The 17809-nt window shown below is 41.1% G+C and overlaps 1 protein-coding gene across 1 annotated transcript; it reads left to right on the top strand.

Annotated features, from left to right (window-relative positions):
• The first annotated feature begins 10112 nt into the window (after positions 1 to 10112).
• Positions 10113 to 17519, top strand: si:ch211-125o16.4 (neuroblast differentiation-associated protein AHNAK). The gene is made up of 5 exons (XM_041049531.1): positions 10113 to 10227; positions 12127 to 12218; positions 12389 to 12503; positions 12626 to 12801; positions 13045 to 17519. The coding sequence occupies exons 2-5, from the start codon at positions 12216 to 12218 to the stop codon at positions 17113 to 17115; spliced, it is 4365 nt and encodes a 1454-aa protein (XP_040905465.1). The 5' UTR covers positions 10113 to 10227; positions 12127 to 12215; the 3' UTR covers positions 17116 to 17519.
• Positions 17520 to 17809: the final 290 nt, after the last annotated feature.

Below are 17809 nucleotides of genomic sequence, written 5' to 3'. Positions count from 1 at the left end.
ATCTGCTTCTGAGAAGTATGTTGTAGTTTTAACAGCAAACCTGTCAGATCAAACTTTATTTTCAAGATAAGCTTGGGAAAAAAAACCATACTGTGTCTAAATATTCTGAAATCAGCATATATAATACCCAACCATGAATAAGATCTTAATTGTGTTTTTGGGGTCTTTTTTTTGCAACTCCTAAATTTCCATAAATCAAAAGTGAACTGGGTGGAAGTTTAAATAATTATTTTTTTTGGGGGGGTGCGGGCTCTATGCATACAGTATACATGTACATGTGTACGTGTTCACTGCACTTTGAATGAAGTTAATTGACAAATTATTATTATTATTGACAAATTTATATTTAGCGGATCACACTTTTGTGCTTTTTCTTTGGTAGAATTTCTTCTCCTTGTTGTGTCCTCCAGCACATGATGAGGACGGAGCCCTGATCTGACCCTCCTCTCTGTATGAACTCTACCTTTAATGTCAGTCCTGATTGCCGTAGCGTCGAAGCGTTGCCAAAGAAGATGGATGTGCAGGAAGGGAATTTTATTAGATTTAGTCACTGTTCAGTGTTGCTGTGGGGCCGAATACCTGAGCTAATCCAGATACCAGTCATTCTTTCAGTTGCTTTTCAACCAGCCTGACTTACTATTGCTCAAGGGGGTTTAAGCCTCTTTAGCCTTGACACTTGTGTTTCCTAGTTGGGACACAATCTACAACACAATATACTCTTAAAAGACAGTTGAAGAGACAATGGCAGCATATTTCTGTGGTTTTTGTCTGAATCCCAGTTTACCATTTACTTTCAAGTGCGCTCTTGTTTATCAGCATGCTGCCTGAACACTTGATCCCTGTTTACAGGTGTATTCATGTAGCCTTTTCATAATCTTGTAAAAAAAAAAACAAAAAAAAAACATTTGTAGAATAGAGCAGGTTGCTACGAGTATGAAAAATCAAGAGGACATTAACCACCGTCTGAAACATTTCCAAGCTCGTGGGCCAGCTGGAAAAAAAAAAATCCTTAATACTTTAATACGCATTTGTTATTTTAGCAAGATGGCTCCTGCTGTGCTCCACCTAAAACTGTCTGAGCTGCAGTTAAAACAGGAGCACACTGTTGCTTCATATGGGAAAACAAGTTATGAGGCCACAGGAGCACAGCAGGTAGAAAACTGAAATTTATTCCAATTGGAAATCTATAATTATATATAAATATAAGTGAGCATTTCCTAATCCAGGGTCGGTTCCCTTCATATTTCCTGTGTGCAGATTGTTGCAGGTGTGATGTGGAATGCTTATGCAGGTAAACCTCCTGCTGCGTGCTGGTGTTGTGCAGTGTTTGGAATATCTATAGTACTGAATGACACTGAGCAGACCGGATGTAATGGGTTCTTTCAACACATAAAACGATACAGTACAATTGTATTTGCCCACAGTAAATACATGTGTACGTGTATTCCAACATGGTTGAGGGTTTAGACAGTCAGACATGAACAGCAGCACGCCAAGAATGCAGCTTCACCACATTCCCTTTGGAACACATGATGACAGGAGCAGGGACTGTATCGAGACTGGTCTCTCTTTGTATGATTCTTTTATTGTTATATATATATATATATATATATGTGTGTGTGTGTGTGTGTGTGTGTGTGTGTGTGTGTGTGTGTGTGTGTGTGTGTGTGTGTGTGTGTGTGTGTGTATGCACATGGGTGGGTGAATGAATCTAACTGCCTGCTGGTGTTTCACTAATCCAACATCTTCAAAACTAACAGCTGACATTTGTTACATACATACATGTTATAATAATACACGACAGTATTATTACTTATTATACCAGTAACTAACACCATGTTAACACCTTCAGGTCAGGTCCATGGAACCTTTGACAGCTGTTGCTCTGGACACCTACAGTTTGATTTCTATCATACAAATCATCGAAGCCCACAGGTTTGTCATTATAATACAGGCCTGTGTAAAGCTTGCTTCAATGCTCCTAATTAGCTGTAATGCGATCACATTTTGCAATATGCAACATTTGCATTGAAATATCTGGGATTTTTTTTTTTTTTTTTGGCACCGCTCACAAAACCAGACAGTCGTATGCATCCACCTTTTGTTGTGCAACTCTCATATTTTTGCTTTGGTGTCAACAGAGTGAGTCTCGGGTTCATAAAAGTCTCGGGTTAAAAAGGTGGAGTTAGTTTCCCTCAGCTGGCTACGGCTGATTATTTAAAAAAAAAAGATAAAATGACTTCAAAATAAAAAGTTTCAAAATGATTTGCATGATTTTTTACCATCAGAGTCAGAACATGAAATGTTCTTTCCATCATCTAATGACACCTCGTTTGGAAGGAAGTTTTCAAACCACCTACTCACCACATCCTCACCGCCTCACCGGGGGGGGGGGGGGGGGGGACTGAGGCGCGGACATGTTATGGTATGTTTACCCAGTATTATATTTATGGTGGCGTGTATATGCATTAAGTCTACTACAACATCCTGTCATGTCAAATACCACTCCCACCTAGGGAACCCTGATCTTTATCTGAACTCCACGTTCGCATGTGTGTGCTGTCCTCCCCCCTCCCACATCCTAAAAAGTGTCAAACTATAGATCTTCTATATGTTTGATTCATTCTATCAACTGTTAGATCATTATTTCTGTCCATTCTTTTCTCTAATATGAAAATGAAATGCTCCAAATATATTATTTCTCATTTGTCTGAGAGGTACTTAAACATATTAAATCTAAAAAAAAAAAAAACATTTTAGATTTAATATGTTGTCTTCTCATTTACAATACTCCTCTGTTGGACAGTGCTGACGTCCTAAGCCTCAAACCAGGACCAGTCAGACATTTTGGCTGCTGTTTAAAAAAAAAAATCGATGGCTCGAGTTAAACAGGATGTTTCCATTATTCAGAGGCAAAGGTCAGACAAGACGATGGGCCTCACCTCCCACCTGACTTCTGTTCCATTAGCTTGGTTAGCTTGGTGTAATTCATCAGTATACAGGAAACTACAGCTCCCGTGAAGTGTCTCAGGATGAGATATGTCTCTGTAACTTCCTCCCCTGTCATCTCTTCGACCTTTTAGCTGTCAGGACATCGGTGCAGTGCAAACCTTTCCTGTCCTGCCAGGGTGGCCAGCTGATGCATACACATAAAAACTATGATATTTGTTTTTTTTTTTTTTATTACAGTCTTCATGGAGTCACACGGCATAGTCATGCTATGAGCCGAGGTTTGGCTTTTAGTAAATGTTTTTATAAGTGTGACTTCCACGCATTTACTCTTTCTGCTCGATAGCTTCAAGAATTAGCCAGTGAACCAAACCTGAGGTATGTAACCCTTAGCACACTTCAGGGCTCCAATCAATGAGCTTGTGTTTCAGTGTGTTAGTTTCAGTGCCGTGGCTTGGACCGTGCACGTAGCACTTGAAGCCGGAAGCTCGCTCCACATGCTCCACATGCCTTTCCCCTCACTATGGGTACCACTTAACAGATAACACACCGCTACGCAATAACCGGATCGACAGTGTCTGAGCGCTCACCTGTGAACGGAGACAGGTAAACATGCTAAAGTGCCCAGCTAACAAGAGGCTGCAGCCTTAGCGCTGATAAATGAAGAATTTTTGCTTTGAACTGGACGATAAAATCCTCCGCTGCAAAGCCTGTAACCTACCAGTTAAGTCGTCTGATGTAAACAACATCAGCGCTGTTGTGATAGTAGAGCAGGTGTGTGTGTGTGTGTGTGTCTATGTGCACATCTTTGTTTTACAGGCCTTGATACTGTTCCGCAGGTATTCATTAAAAGGTACAAGTTTGGACCTGAAGAGGAGACAGTGAACGAAACATGAATCGAGGAACCATGTTTTTTTTTTTTTTTTTTTTTTCCTTTCTCTCTGATTTTAGAAGAAGAAGCAGCCCTCGGCAGAACAGACATGTATGAACAAAATCACCGGCAACCTCTCACTCTCACTGCCAACACCTGGGTCCTTTCTGTGTCCTTTCTTTCAGTGAGTCCACACAGACAGAGTTACAGTCTAAAGGCAGATTCACAGTCCTGCTTCAGCTGCTTCCATCCATCTCCTTTCCTCTAAATCTACACACACACACCACAGACGTCTGTTACAAGCTGGAATCTGAGTGTCTGTAGCAGAGCTTCGTACAGGGATCAGTAAAACAGTATTCATGTGGGGAGATTGCTGCTGAATCAACCCCCAAAGTGAAACTATTAGGACAGACATCACTCATCATCAATCATTATGCAAAGCCCCAAAGATTTCTAAAGAATGAAATTGCTAACTACAGCTGTTTCAGTAAATTGTTCCTTCCTTTAATCTTCTCCTGTCTCTGTGCCCTGATCTGAAACACTTCTGCTACTTTAATCCTCACAGACCTTTGTGATTAGTTGAAAGATGAAATTAAAAAAAATAATAAAAAGAACAACCAATCAGACCCTATGAGTCTCAATGGCTAGAACTGCTCCACATGGCTCTTCCCTCACACTCCTGGACCTGGTCTGTTGGTTGACAGTTGTTCCAGATCTGCCGGGCTACTGATGTGATGTCAAACTATACAGTATTTCCTCACTAAAGAGGCCCAGGTGATCATCCGGTGTCTGCAGGTGTCACACCTCTGCAGCTGGTTTCCTGTTTCCTGTTTCCTTAATAACTCTACTCAAGTATCAAGAGTAAAAACACTCAGTGAAGCCTTTCAGTGGACATTAGAGTATAAGCAGCATTTTAATGACATAGCTAATTACTGATTATTCTGTTTGGGAGGTTAATCAATGGTGATGTGTCATATTTGAGAAATGAATCATAGTCAAAAGTAATTGGACAGAGACAGTGTTCAGTCAGTGACTCCCTGAAGTCTTTGACCCACAGACATCAGCAGGTGCTTTGTATCTTCCCTGGTGATGCTCTTCCAGGCCTTCACTGCAGCCTCCCTCAGCTCCTCCTGGTTGTAGGGTCATCCTGTTGCTTCCATCAGTGAATTCCTCAATAAAAGCCATATCAGAACCACCACCATGTGTAACATAAGATGGTCTTCTTTGGGTCTTGAGCTGTTCCTCGTTCTCTCTATGTTATATTTTTTCAGCATTTTGCTAGAGGTTGATTTTTGACTCATCAGCCCAAAGAACTACAGGTTTCTTTTTGTGTGTAGTTGTGAACTGCAGCTTGGCCACTTACTGGAAGCTGCTTTGGATGAAAGTATCTGCCAAATATACTGTACGTATTGTAAGAAGCAGCTGGCGTGATTCAGTAGCTGTATAGTTCAAATGCAGTGGTTTTCAGAGGTAGAATTTCATATGTACAAAATCTTAAAGATACCAACTAATGAATCATTTTCAGAAAAAGCCTGTTTTGGGCAGAAACTTGAAAAAATTGGGCTGAATTGAGCTAAATTCAGATCAGGTTTCGGGTTCATGTTTCGACAATCTTCAGCAGTCTCAGTGTTTTACCACAGAATCACTACAGAATTTTTGGGGTATACTGAGTGAATATTCTGTCTTCAAGAAGTGAGGGATGCACTGGTTAACAAAAATCTTACTGGAAACAAAACAAAAAGAAATGTCTCTTTTTTTTAATCTGATGTCTCTAATCACAAACAGACCATGTAGTCTGACATAATCTTTTAAAATATACAGTAAAAGAGTGAGGAATCGTGGCCTCAAAATTAACCTCAAAAAAATTACCCCAAAATACCTAACAAGTGGCCCGGGAGTGACGGGGTGAGGGTGAGGGCGAGGGCTAACAGCTGAGGTGAAAGATTGAGATGTCATTGGGGGGGTGGGGCTGACAGTTTCTTCTGGAAGATATTCATAGTGTCGCACTTAGAAAGAGAGAGACGGAAATAACTGTGTCCGTTCACTCTCTGACTCCTCTCTCACCTTCACACAGCTTGTGAAGTGGGTTTTTGAATGTCGCCGTGTAGGTTTCAGAAAGTGTCTCAGATCGGCAGAGTCTGCAGCTCTGACGTCAGACTCACCGTGAGAAGACAGCGGTGTGAATAGGAGCACCTGTGGGTAAACACAAATTTCATGTTTTTCAAAATGGGACCATCACAGTTTGTGCAACGATGTTAAATGGCTGCGAATGTGACACACTGACGTCATGAGTCCTGTACAGTGTGCTTCAAGCTTCCCTAGAGAGGTCTTATCTAGAGCAGGTATGTGTCACAGATCTATTTGCAACAATTAATCAGATCTAACAATCTGCCGTCGAGCAGTGATGTGAGGATGGAACATTCCTCCCACCTCAACTAAAGTCGTCTGCCTGGGGGGGACAGGGAGGACAGAAACTGAACCCACAAATTGTTGAAATTCATTTCCCTATCAAAGGTCATGTGGACATTCGCATACAAATAGGAGTCTTACAAAGCTCCATCTACACATCCATATAGCTGCAACCTGGGGGTGGGGTGGGCTGAATGATTTGCTTGTGTGTTGGCAGTGTGTGTCTGTGGGTGGACAAGCTTTTCAGAATGATTTAACTTGCACTGGACTGTGCTTCAGACTTGTGGCTATGGCTCCAAAGTTGAAAGAATTCCTTATTTTCAGGTTTGTGCACAAAAATCTGGTTACAAAGTCCAGTAGCAGGTTAACAGCATCCACACCTGCCAGAGGTGGATGAGAGTCCATGTCTTTAGTATCCAGTTATAACTCTCACACGTCCAGTACTTGTGAAAAACCAAGGTACATCAGAGAAATCTCAAATAGGCAAAAGAACACAAGTTATTAGGATGAAAACAATAATCACTTTCAAACACAGGTCTAAGAAATTCAATCTTCTCAAGCAATAAGTCTCAAATCAATACCACACCCATGTTAAGTGAGTAATACTTTCATGGGGCAAGTCAAATAGTAAAACTGTGACTCAAGTCAGACTTAAGTCCTGACCATATACCCTGCTCATTGGTTTAACAGAGGTAAAAGAGATGGAGTGTTTATTGTCAGGAAATTTGTTTTCACAGTCTGTGAATTCAAAACAAGAGCAGACAACATTCACTCCCCATCAGTCCACTCAGATACACAAAGCACATATACATACATCCCACTCAAAGACAAATGTGGCTCTAACAAGGTCATCGAGGAAATAATAACTGGGGGATATAATCATTTTAAAATAATAATTTGTGATAATTTGATCATCAAAGCCAAACGCTTTAGAGAATGACAGGAAATGGAAGGCCAGGCCGAGTCAGTTTCAGTCAGCCTCTGTAGGTATGACCTGTATATGAAGCCAGACTTCACTAAAGGAGTGAAGAGCTGTGACAGAGAAGCAGGAGGTTATAAAAAGATGTGTATTGTCTGAGACATCACTGACGAATGGAAGCTTAGGGGAAACACAGAAGTCTAGGCAGGGTCAGAGTCACCAAGAAAAATCAGAGACAGACCCGCCGGTGGTGTAGCCAGTCGAACAAAACCAGACTAACATATATGACACTGAAGAAACACAAATTTAATTAATGTCATATAATGTGTGGAATTTAAAAGTTTTAAAAATCGGCTTTGCAAATGTTCTGTGAGGAAGGAAATATTACTTCAACAGATTCATTAGACTTCGCAGGAAGCATATAATGGCCCTTAGGAGTATAAGCGGTATTTGAAGTCCCCAGAGGATAGCTAACCACTGCATGGTGGTGCAGTGGTTAGCACTGTCGCCACGCAGCAACCAACAGCAGTTCTGTTGTTGGTTGTCCCAATGTTTTGGGTGCTTGATTCATACTAGAGACCTAAAGTGAGTAAATCTTGGCCTCTGCTACTGCTCTGACTTTGACCATTCTGTGGAGCGACCCTTTGATCATCTTGTAGTGTTTCTGAATTACCTGCAGTTTGGCCACAGATCCCTATGGAGCTCTGCTGGTTGTCTCATGCTGGGAACTGACAATATCGAAATGCTGACCAAACATGAGTTAGTAGCTGTGTAGAGTCAACGTTCTTTTCCATGAGGCAGTTACATATTACACATGTAACATGTTCCCGCCCATATCATCAGTACTCTGTGACTCCAGGACTCACTCCTCCTCTCCTAATTAAGAATGTTTCTATTGCTCATCCGTAAGCTATCATCTTACACTGACAACACCCTTCTCAATCTCTCCTATACACAGTCATCACATTCTATTAATTGGTTGGATGGGTTGGGTATTGACTCATGCTGCATTTTGTAGCTTGGTATGCTCTTTGGTAAGAAGAATGTTGAAGTGATATTATCTTCAGAATAACTGAAATGCCTTACAACAGACTGCAAATCCAGTTCACCAACACCATAAATTATGATCTGTGTTAAATTAGTACTTCTTTGGCAAAGTATAAATGATACCTTATTAGCATCACAGAAGTGGTGTTTTATTGTACCGTTGTTATATTGTCTTCCATTAGATAGATGTAGTTGGAATTAACAGTACAATATCTCCCTCCGAAATGTAGTGAAGCATAAAGCAGCATGTAACGGAAAATAATCAAGTATCTCAAAACACTGCTAGTAATAGGTGGACTTGATTTCCATCACTATTGATCTCGCGTGATGTCTCAGTACAATAACATAACAGGTCAGCATTACACTGTAGTTCTTATATCACAGCTGCATACCAAACAAAAATAGAGCCTGTGTTTATATCTACATCCATTTTCCAGTGTTGAAAACTTTCAAAACAGTCACACCACCATGGTTAGCTTAGTTTAGCATAACAACTGGAAATAGAGAAAAAAGCTAAAGAAATAGTCCCTTGCAGGCGTCTTCGCATTTAACTCTCGGACAGAAAGCAAGTGTTTTTCCAAAAAATGCTGAACTCTTGCCTTGAAGGCCGGGTGAACGATTCCAGAGAGCGACTGTTGATATTTCAACTGAACTTCAGTGCTCCTTCAGACGCTCCACTCTCTTAAAAATTCATGGACACCCATTGCCAAGGCAACAATGCTAATGACAGGGCTAGCTGACCCTAAGAGAAATATGGTGGAATTCGGTGTCATAAAAAGTGTGGAAGTGGGTACGTCATCAAACAAACGCACACAAACACAGAATCCAAAACACAATGTGAGTTGTTGACAGAAAAGAGGAGCGTAGATTTGTAACTAAGCTAGCAAGGAAGGTAACGTTACTTGGAAGAGCATTTTAAATTATTCACCCAAACAAATAAATTCACTGTAGCTAGCAAACTTTTTTTGGTCTTTTTTTGACAGAAAACTGCTACAGCTGCTGTTGCAAAGCTAACAGGCAGAGAGGATGAGATTGTTTCTTGTAGTAAACCGAATGTCTGCGTGCAAAAAATTTAACGTTAGCAGACACGCGAATGAGACACAGGTACCTGCTTAGCTAACTAAACAGTTGGGATTAGCTTTCACAAATAATAGCAAAAGGGACAAAACAATGTTGTCCTTTGCAGGAGCACGAACCCCCCTGTTGCCATTTGGTTGGTGTAGTGCTGTGACACACAGAACAGACTGATAAACCACTGTAGACATTCACTAAATCTGACAATACATTTAACTCATTAATTTTTTTTCACTGGTGAGTTAGCAGTAATGTGAAGCAATAAAAGCTGTCACTAAGCTCTACGAATATATGTTAATCATGTGAATAGGTATCTGTGTGACCTGGGCTATCAAAGATACCCATCAAGGAATACATTTTAGGAATGTAAAGAATCAATGACTCATTGTAGATGGGTAAAGCATGAAGAAACTATGTTAACAAATCCAGCAAAAATGTCAACAGAACTTCAGGTTTGTGTGCCATGGCCTGTCATATGAACACAAAAGTGCCAAAAAGGATTGTTAAAAAATGTGTTCAGCATTAAAATGGAAGCTGAATGGAGTGTGTGAGTGAAGCTTTTTTTTTTTCTGTGTGTGTGTGTGTGTGTGAGACAGTGTTGCTATGTACTTGTTTCTTTGTAAACCTGGTTAGTCCTGTTAAGAAGGAGTGGTGTGTTTCTCTCTCTGTCTCTCTTGAGCTTTCTAGTCAAGTTTCTGTAACATATTTTGAAGTCGAGGGGTGTGTGTGTGGGAGTGTGTGTGTGTGTGTGTCTCATGCAAGGAGAAAGGGGCACTAAGGAGAGGCGGTGCTGATGTGGCCTAACCTGTTCTCCTGGCTGGCTTTAAGCTTATAGGTGTATAACAGGCAGATCCATCCCATCTTGCTTAACAGAGCAGAAGTGATACACTGAGGAGGAGACTGAGGAGCCTCTCCCTGTGCTTTCCTTAGGTGGAGGTGTCTTTGGAAACAGCGTATGGTGAGTGCATCGATTACGATGTCTATGGCCTATTTTTGCTTGGTATGAGATAACTGATATAAACCCTCTGTTTTGTGTTGGTGGTTGGTTGAAAATGAGCATAAACCATGATGAATATTCATTAAATTATTAGAAGTATTATACCAAGTCTTAGTTCGGGGAGTCCTGGTAGCTCACCTGGTAGAACATGTACTACATATCAAGGCTGAGTCCTTAGTGGTCTGGGTCTGAATCCAGCTCAACCCCTTATGAATACTGAACATTAAAGCTGTATAAAGTTTTAGATGTGTACTTTTGACATTCACTGGAATCACATGTCATCTTCTAATACCTTCTAAATGTAACAAATCAAGCTTTTTTAAAAATGGAGTTTTGATACGTCGTTGTCCAACTGCAACGTCAGGATATTTGGAAATGTGTTGTGGTTTCTGGCATTGACAGCAAATGAAGATTAAAAATAAAAATGATTAAACTAATAAAAGAGTAAACATTATATCAGATTTTATATCTAGCATTTCTAAATTAGTTATACTCTCAGTGCAACTTGCTGCTGTCCTGACTGAGAAATATAAACTGCAGTCACCTGACTCACACCCTGCTGTTTTGCATGTGGTTAGTATCAGTGTTGATGTTTCTACCCTGTTATACAGGCTCCACCTTTTTAACCACACGGCTCTGTTTTTTCTTTTTCCCTTTTTTAAAAAAATCTCTTTTGATTTTACTCTGTCCTGTTCTCTCTGACTCACTGCTAAGGCAGATGAGGGTGGAAATTAAGGATGCCTGTGGAGGAACAGTGACATCAGCTATTCTGAAAAGTGATGACATGATAAACCAAAAGTCCTGTTGTGTATTTTTAGCTCTCGCTGTAGACATCCCCAGAAAAAATACATTAAATCGTTGTTATTTTTTCCGTCTAAACTAGCTGACAGCTCAGACTGCTGAGTCATTTTTCCACTTGAAGACCTGATAGGCTTTTGCAGGAACATCTGTTCATGACTTCTGCATGATCATTGATGGGTGCTGAGAGATTAGCATCAGGTTTGTTTTGTAGCATTTGTTTGGATCTTAGTGGACCCAGTTTTTTTTTTTCGCACTGCCAAACTTAAAACCTGCTCTGCTTTTATCTATGCGACTCTGCTGCAAGGGAATTGCAATTAACATTTACATGTGAAGATGTTGGGGTGTGGTTGAAGGGAGGGGCATGTGTGTGTGTATGTGTGTGTGCGTATGCTAAGCTGTGTGTCAGTCAGAATACATCCAAACTGACTGGTTTATTGGCAGAGGCTTTAAATTCCTGAAGCGTGAGGTGAAATGCTGCGTGGGCGTCATTGTTTCTCTGTCACTCAGGGTCACCTGCTAAAGGCAGGTGAAGAACTCTGAGCATAGGCAGGGGTGTGCGCTCACCCCCAGCGAGAGCTACACAACTCTGGTTGGAATGATTCCTAGAATCTATCATGAAACTCTGCGGTAGCTGGATTCATGATGTGACTTTTGATGGTGCTGTTTGTGCTGCCATCTTGTCTTCTTGCCAAGAGCAAATAATTTAACTTAAATAATTGTACTCTATGTATCACATCAAACCACAGACCAAATCACCACTTACAAATGAAAAACTTAAACCATGTTGCTACCTCTATTCTTGGTAATGACTTAGACGCCTAAATCGAAGAGGGAATGACTTCATTGACAGTAATGACTAAATATCAACAATCAATAATCTAAGTCAATTTAAAAGAGATTTCACTTTCAGTTTGAAACACATCTTTTGATCTTTTCTGCACTGGTTGAATGCATCTTCCTCTTTCATAAGGTTGCAGAGTGTAGTTATGCCTCTGATTTAAGTTTTACTGACATATAAGTATATAAGTAACATATGTTGCTTTTCTCTGGTATTTGCAGGTAACTTTGCTGTGCTTTCAAGTGTCCATGGTTTCTTGTATTTCCATATAAATTCCGTGATATGTGGATGTAAATACACCCATGAAATAATGGTAAGTGTGACACGCTAACATCAGAAACATTTAAGAAACATATGTGACAGCAACAGTGAAAATGTAGACATTTTTGGTCCATACTGAATAGATGGATAAGGCAAAAGTCATGATGTAAATGTGTCACAAATCTGTCTCACTATATGGATTATAACTAATTTTAAATATAGAGCCAGGACAGCAAGAGTTTTTTGGAAAGCCTGGTCCTAGATGATTCGGAGAAAGGAGTCGTCATTACAGGAATCACAGATGACACTATCACTGCAAAGAGAGGCCTGCAAGCAGGTATGAGGAAAAGCTGTGAATTTCTTGCTGTGATTTTTAAGATAGACCATACATACATACATTTGAGAAAAATACATCGATATGCTGAAATGGTTTTGGTGAGATATATCTGTTTGTTACAGGGGATGAGATTGTTGCAGCCACTATACACCTTGACCATCTCAACAAAAATGAAGTTCTAAACATCCTGAAGGCCTTGGAGCCGTATGATAACAACATGAGGGTTCTGACAAAGAAGGAACTGAGTGCCAGCGCTGGCCTTGGCTCCTTGGGATTAGATCTCAAAGACTCTACAGAGGTAAACGTCACAGCCCTAGCCGAGTAGTTTCTATCAGTGCAGATAGATTTGTCCTTGTTTGACCAGGTTTTGAGATTTTGCCTTCACTCCACTATAAACGATTAATGTGATTGCCATTGGGAGCCTGAACTGAGCAGTATGAGCTTCATGTAAATGATTAATGAAACGAGTTACTTTAACTGCTGTTTTAGTTGTCTGAAAGTGTATGCTAACCTGATTTGTCTGTCACTTCATTATCAACAGATGCTCAATCTAAAAAAGGACCTGTCACTGGATGCATCAGCTGAGGCACCAGCTGTTTCCCTTAATGGTCTGAGTGGAAAGCTGAACGCTGCTCAGGGGCTGGGGGGTGAAATAAGTGGTCCCACCCTCAATGGAGACCTTCCCAGTCTCAGTCTAAATACCCCCTCAGCTGATGCTGGTGCCAAGCTCACAACACACTCCCTAGGACTGACTGCACCAAATGTAAAAGGAGATCTAGATGGTACCCTAAAAGCACCTGATGTCAGTGTCTCGACCCCCCAGCTTAACACTCCCAGTGCCTCTCTCGACGTCAAGAAACCAGAAATCGAGACAGGCAACTTAAAGTACAAAGCCCCAAAATTCACAATGCCACACTTCAGTCTACCTCAGATCAAAACACCAAAAGCAGAGATGGATGTTTCTGGGGATCTCCCTTCTGTCAGCGGAAATTTAGAGACACCAGACCTTAACCTGGCAGCCCCAAAATTAGATCTCAAAAGTCCAGATTTGGATCTGAATGGGCCAAAAGTGGATCTAAATGGTTCTGACATAAATTTAGAACCCCCCAATGCTGACATTGAACCGGCCTCAGGAAAAATCAAGTGGCCCCATCTAAAATGGAAAGGTCCCAAAGTGAAAGGGCCAGATGCTGACTTAAATGCTGACTTGTCTGCACCTGGTGTCAGCCTCTCCACACCAAAGATTGATGGGGATCTAAGCACACCAGATGTTGACATTAACTTGCCCAAAGCTGATGTAGGTGCTCAAACCCCAAATATTGACATTGATGCCCCATCTGGTAAAATCAACTGGCCTCATTTGAAGTGGAAGAAACCAAATATTCATGGCCCAAAAGCTGATATGGACTTGGATGCAAACCTGAACACACCAGATGTTGATGTCTCTGTTCCAAAAGTGGAAGGTGGAATAAACACCCCAGATATTGACATTAATTTGCCAAAGGCAGACCTTGAAGGCCCTGATCTAGAAGTGAAAACCCCAAATATTGATTACGAAGCTCCATCTGGTAAAATCAACTGGCCTCATCTGAAATGGAAGAAGCCCAAACTTCAAGGTCCAAAAGCAGACGTAGACATAGACACTGACCTAAACTCTGATTTAAATCTTTTAAGTCCACAGATTGAGGGTGGCATCAATGCACCAAGGGCTGAGATTAATCTCCCAAAAGCTGACATTAAAGGCCCTGATGTAGATGTTCAGGTCCCAGAGGCTGACATTGATGCTCCATCAGGAAAAATTAACTGGCCTCATCTGAAGTGGAAAAAACCCAAACTTCATGGTCCCAAAGCTGACATGGACCTTAATGCAGATCTGAGCACTCCAGATGTTGATCTCTCGGTTCCAAAAGCTGATTGTGAGATTAGTACACCAGATGTTGATCTGAACTTACCCAAAGCTGATGTTGATATTAAAGCACCAGATGCTGACATTCAAGCCCCTTCTGGCAAAATCAGATTCCCAACACTCAAAAAGCCCAAGTTCTTGTTTTCTGGACCAAAGGAGAAAACCCTAGATGTTGACCTTCATGCTGATGCTGATGTGAAAGCACCTGACCTCAGTCTCTCTCCTCAAGCATCACTTGATGGACCTGATGTTGATCTGAATTTACCCAAAGCTAGTGTTGACGTTAAAGCACCAAATGCAGACATTGAAGCTCCATCTGGAAAGTTCAAATGGCCCACTCTTAAAAAGCCAAAGGGGTCAGTTTCATGCCCAGATGTTGATGTTTCAGCCCCCAACTTGAATCTCTCAGCTCCAAAGACTGATGGTGAGATACATGTACCAGATGTCGATCTAAACTTACCAAAAGCTGACCTGGAAAGCCCCAAGTTAGATGTTAACGCTCCAGATATTGAAGGCCCATCTGGAAAATTCAAATGGTTCAATTTCAAGAAACCCAAATTTGGCACACTGAAGGGGCCAAAGGCTGACATTGATGCTGATGTGAAGGTACCAGATGTGGACCTCAAGGGGCCTGATGTGGATCTGAGTGCACCAGATGTTAATCTTTCTGTGCCAAACATTGAGGGTGGGATTGATGCTCCAGACCTAAATATCAGCATTCCTAATGCTGATGTCAAAGGTCCAGATGTGGATCTTAATGGACCAGGTCTTGACGTTGACCCACCCGATGGAAAGCTGAAGTTCCCTAAACTGAAACTGCCAAAACTCAAAGGGCCAAAAGTCAAGGGTCCTGAATTGGATGCGGATATAAAAGCACCAGACATTGATGCCAGTCTTGACTTACCTAAAGTCGATGTGGATGCACCTAATGTAGACATAAAAGCACCAGATCTCTCCTTGTCTACACCAAAAATTGAAGGTGGTCTTGATGCACCAGATCTTGACATTAATTTACCAAAAGCTGATGTTAAAGGCCCTGAGGTAGACCTTCAAGCTCCAGACATTGATGCCTCAGCTGGAAAATTCAAGCTACCCAAGCTAAAATTACCTAAATTTGGGTCAAAGGTTAAAGGACCTAACCTTGATGTTGATGCTGACCTCAAGAGTCCAGATCTGCAACTGTCTCTTCCTGATGTGGATGCAAAGCTACCCAAAGCAGATCTAACAGCACCTGATGTGAATCTAGATGCACCAGACTTGAAAATTTCAACCCCCAAAATTGAAGGTGACATTGCTGCTCCAGATTTGAACCTGAGTCTTCCCAAAGCAGACCTTAAAGGGCCAGATGTAGACCTTAAAACAGCAGATGTTGACGTTGATGTTCCTTCTGGAAAATTTAACATCCCAGAGGTGGACCTTAATTTGCCCAAAGCTAATCTAAAGGGACCAAGTCTGGATCTACCAAAAGCAGACCTCCAAACGCCTGATCTCAACTTGAAAGCACCAGATCTCAGCCTTTCCTCACCAAAAATTGATGAAAACCTATCAGGTCCAAATGCGGATATTACCCTGCCCAAAGCAGAACTCAAAGGACCTGATGCACAGTTAAAAACACCAAATCTAGATTCTCACGTGGGTGACTTTAAATTGCCTCATTTCAAGCTTCCAAAATTTGGTCTTTCAAGTCCTGAAGTAGATGTTACCAGTGTCCATCCTTCAGTTGAGGCTGGAATAGAGGCACCCAAGGTGGACATAGGCACTACTACAGCAGATGCTAACATCTCTGTTCCTGCAGTAGACCTGAGTACGCCAAAGTTAGAGGGAGATATCAAAGGACCAGAAATAGATGTGAAAGCTCCAAATGTAGATGCCAATCTTGAAAAGCCCAAATTGCCACATTTCAAGCTTCCAAAGTTTGGATTTTCAGGGTCAAAAATAAAAACTCCAGAGATCAGTACCAGCGCAGATCTTGATGGCTCACCAGATGTGAAGGTCAAAGCTCCCAGTGTTGAAGGAGAGATTAGTTCACCACATGTCAGCGTCTCTGCTCCTGAAGTGAAGACAAGTCTCGACACACCTGACCTAGATGTCACAGCTGAAGCAGATGCTGAAGTTAAAGGTTCTCCAAAAAGTAAGCTGAGATGGCCCTTCAAATGGGGACTGAAGTCGGGTTCAGGCACTGATGAAGAGGGAAGTGGTGCTGACTCTGAAACTGATGTGTCAACTGCTGAGGCGGAGGTTCCCGTATTCAAATTCCACAGACTGCCCAGGAACAGCATTGATGGCATCATAGGAATTGATGAAGCCTTTGGCTCATCCAGACTCGACGCAGAGGAAAAAGATTATGTCGTCAGCAAAGGGATACGCTTGCCGATAGTAAACGCAACATCAAAAACAGGAGAAAAGGTTGACATTTTGGAGAGACTGAAAATGGCAATGGATAAGGCACCCTCAGTTAATGTCTCACCAACCGAGGCTAAAACTGATATTGATCTGAAGCTCGCCGCCCCAAGTCTTGATGTCAGTGCCTCCACAGATGCAGGAGATTCCTCTTTGGTGAGAGGAGGTACTTTTAAAGTTGAAAAGCCAGAGTCCTCACTGGGCCTGAAGGCCCCGGAAATTTCAACATCAGATGAAAATGATAAATTGTCACTGAGTCTCTCCAATATGCTTTGCCTTAATGTCAAGGATTCAGATGCTGAGTGATTCCTTCAAAGTAAACCTGCTAAATAAAGCTTCAGTTCAAACACATTGTAAATACACATTGATAGAGAAGTTAACTGTTTAATTTACTTTGCCACAGTTTTCTGCAGATAATGTTAACATATCCTTCCTGTGTAATAACTGGGTGAATGAAGGAACTTGTTTTTATAAACTATGTGTACATTCCTGTTATTTATATGAGCTTTTTTCCTAAACATTGTTGATTTGGAAGTATTTTACTTATTATTCTTATTAATGAACTGCCCCAGTATTGCATGTGATCACACTGAGCTGTTGAAGTTTCTGAGAATTGCATTACTGCATCTTCAAAAATGTAAAAGAGGTCTATTGCTTGAGTGAATGTAATTGTTTTTTTTTCCTTCTTGTTCAATAAATAACTCAGTATGTTCAGTGGTCTTGTGGTTCTTAATGTAAAAAAAAGGAACATCATGAAACTGATGATTTGTTTTGTATGAAAATGAAGAAGAAGCTTTGCAACTCTTCATTTTACAGACCTGTAATTTTATAATAATACATTTTCTGATAAATTCCTAAAAAGCTCCATGGAAAAATATGTACTTTGGTGCTAATTATCAGAAAAAAAGAAATTTCCTTGAAAAGATGCTAAATTTAAACACACAGTGGAAAACACATTAATGGCACACATGTACCAACTGAACCCTCTCTGGTTTCCCTA

The sequence above is a fragment of the Toxotes jaculatrix genome, chromosome 11 (genome assembly GCF_017976425.1).
Source record: "Toxotes jaculatrix isolate fToxJac2 chromosome 11, fToxJac2.pri, whole genome shotgun sequence".
In the NCBI taxonomy this organism is placed as follows: Eukaryota; Metazoa; Chordata; class Actinopteri; family Toxotidae; genus Toxotes; species Toxotes jaculatrix.
This window is presented reverse-complemented; position numbering and strand designations above follow the sequence as displayed.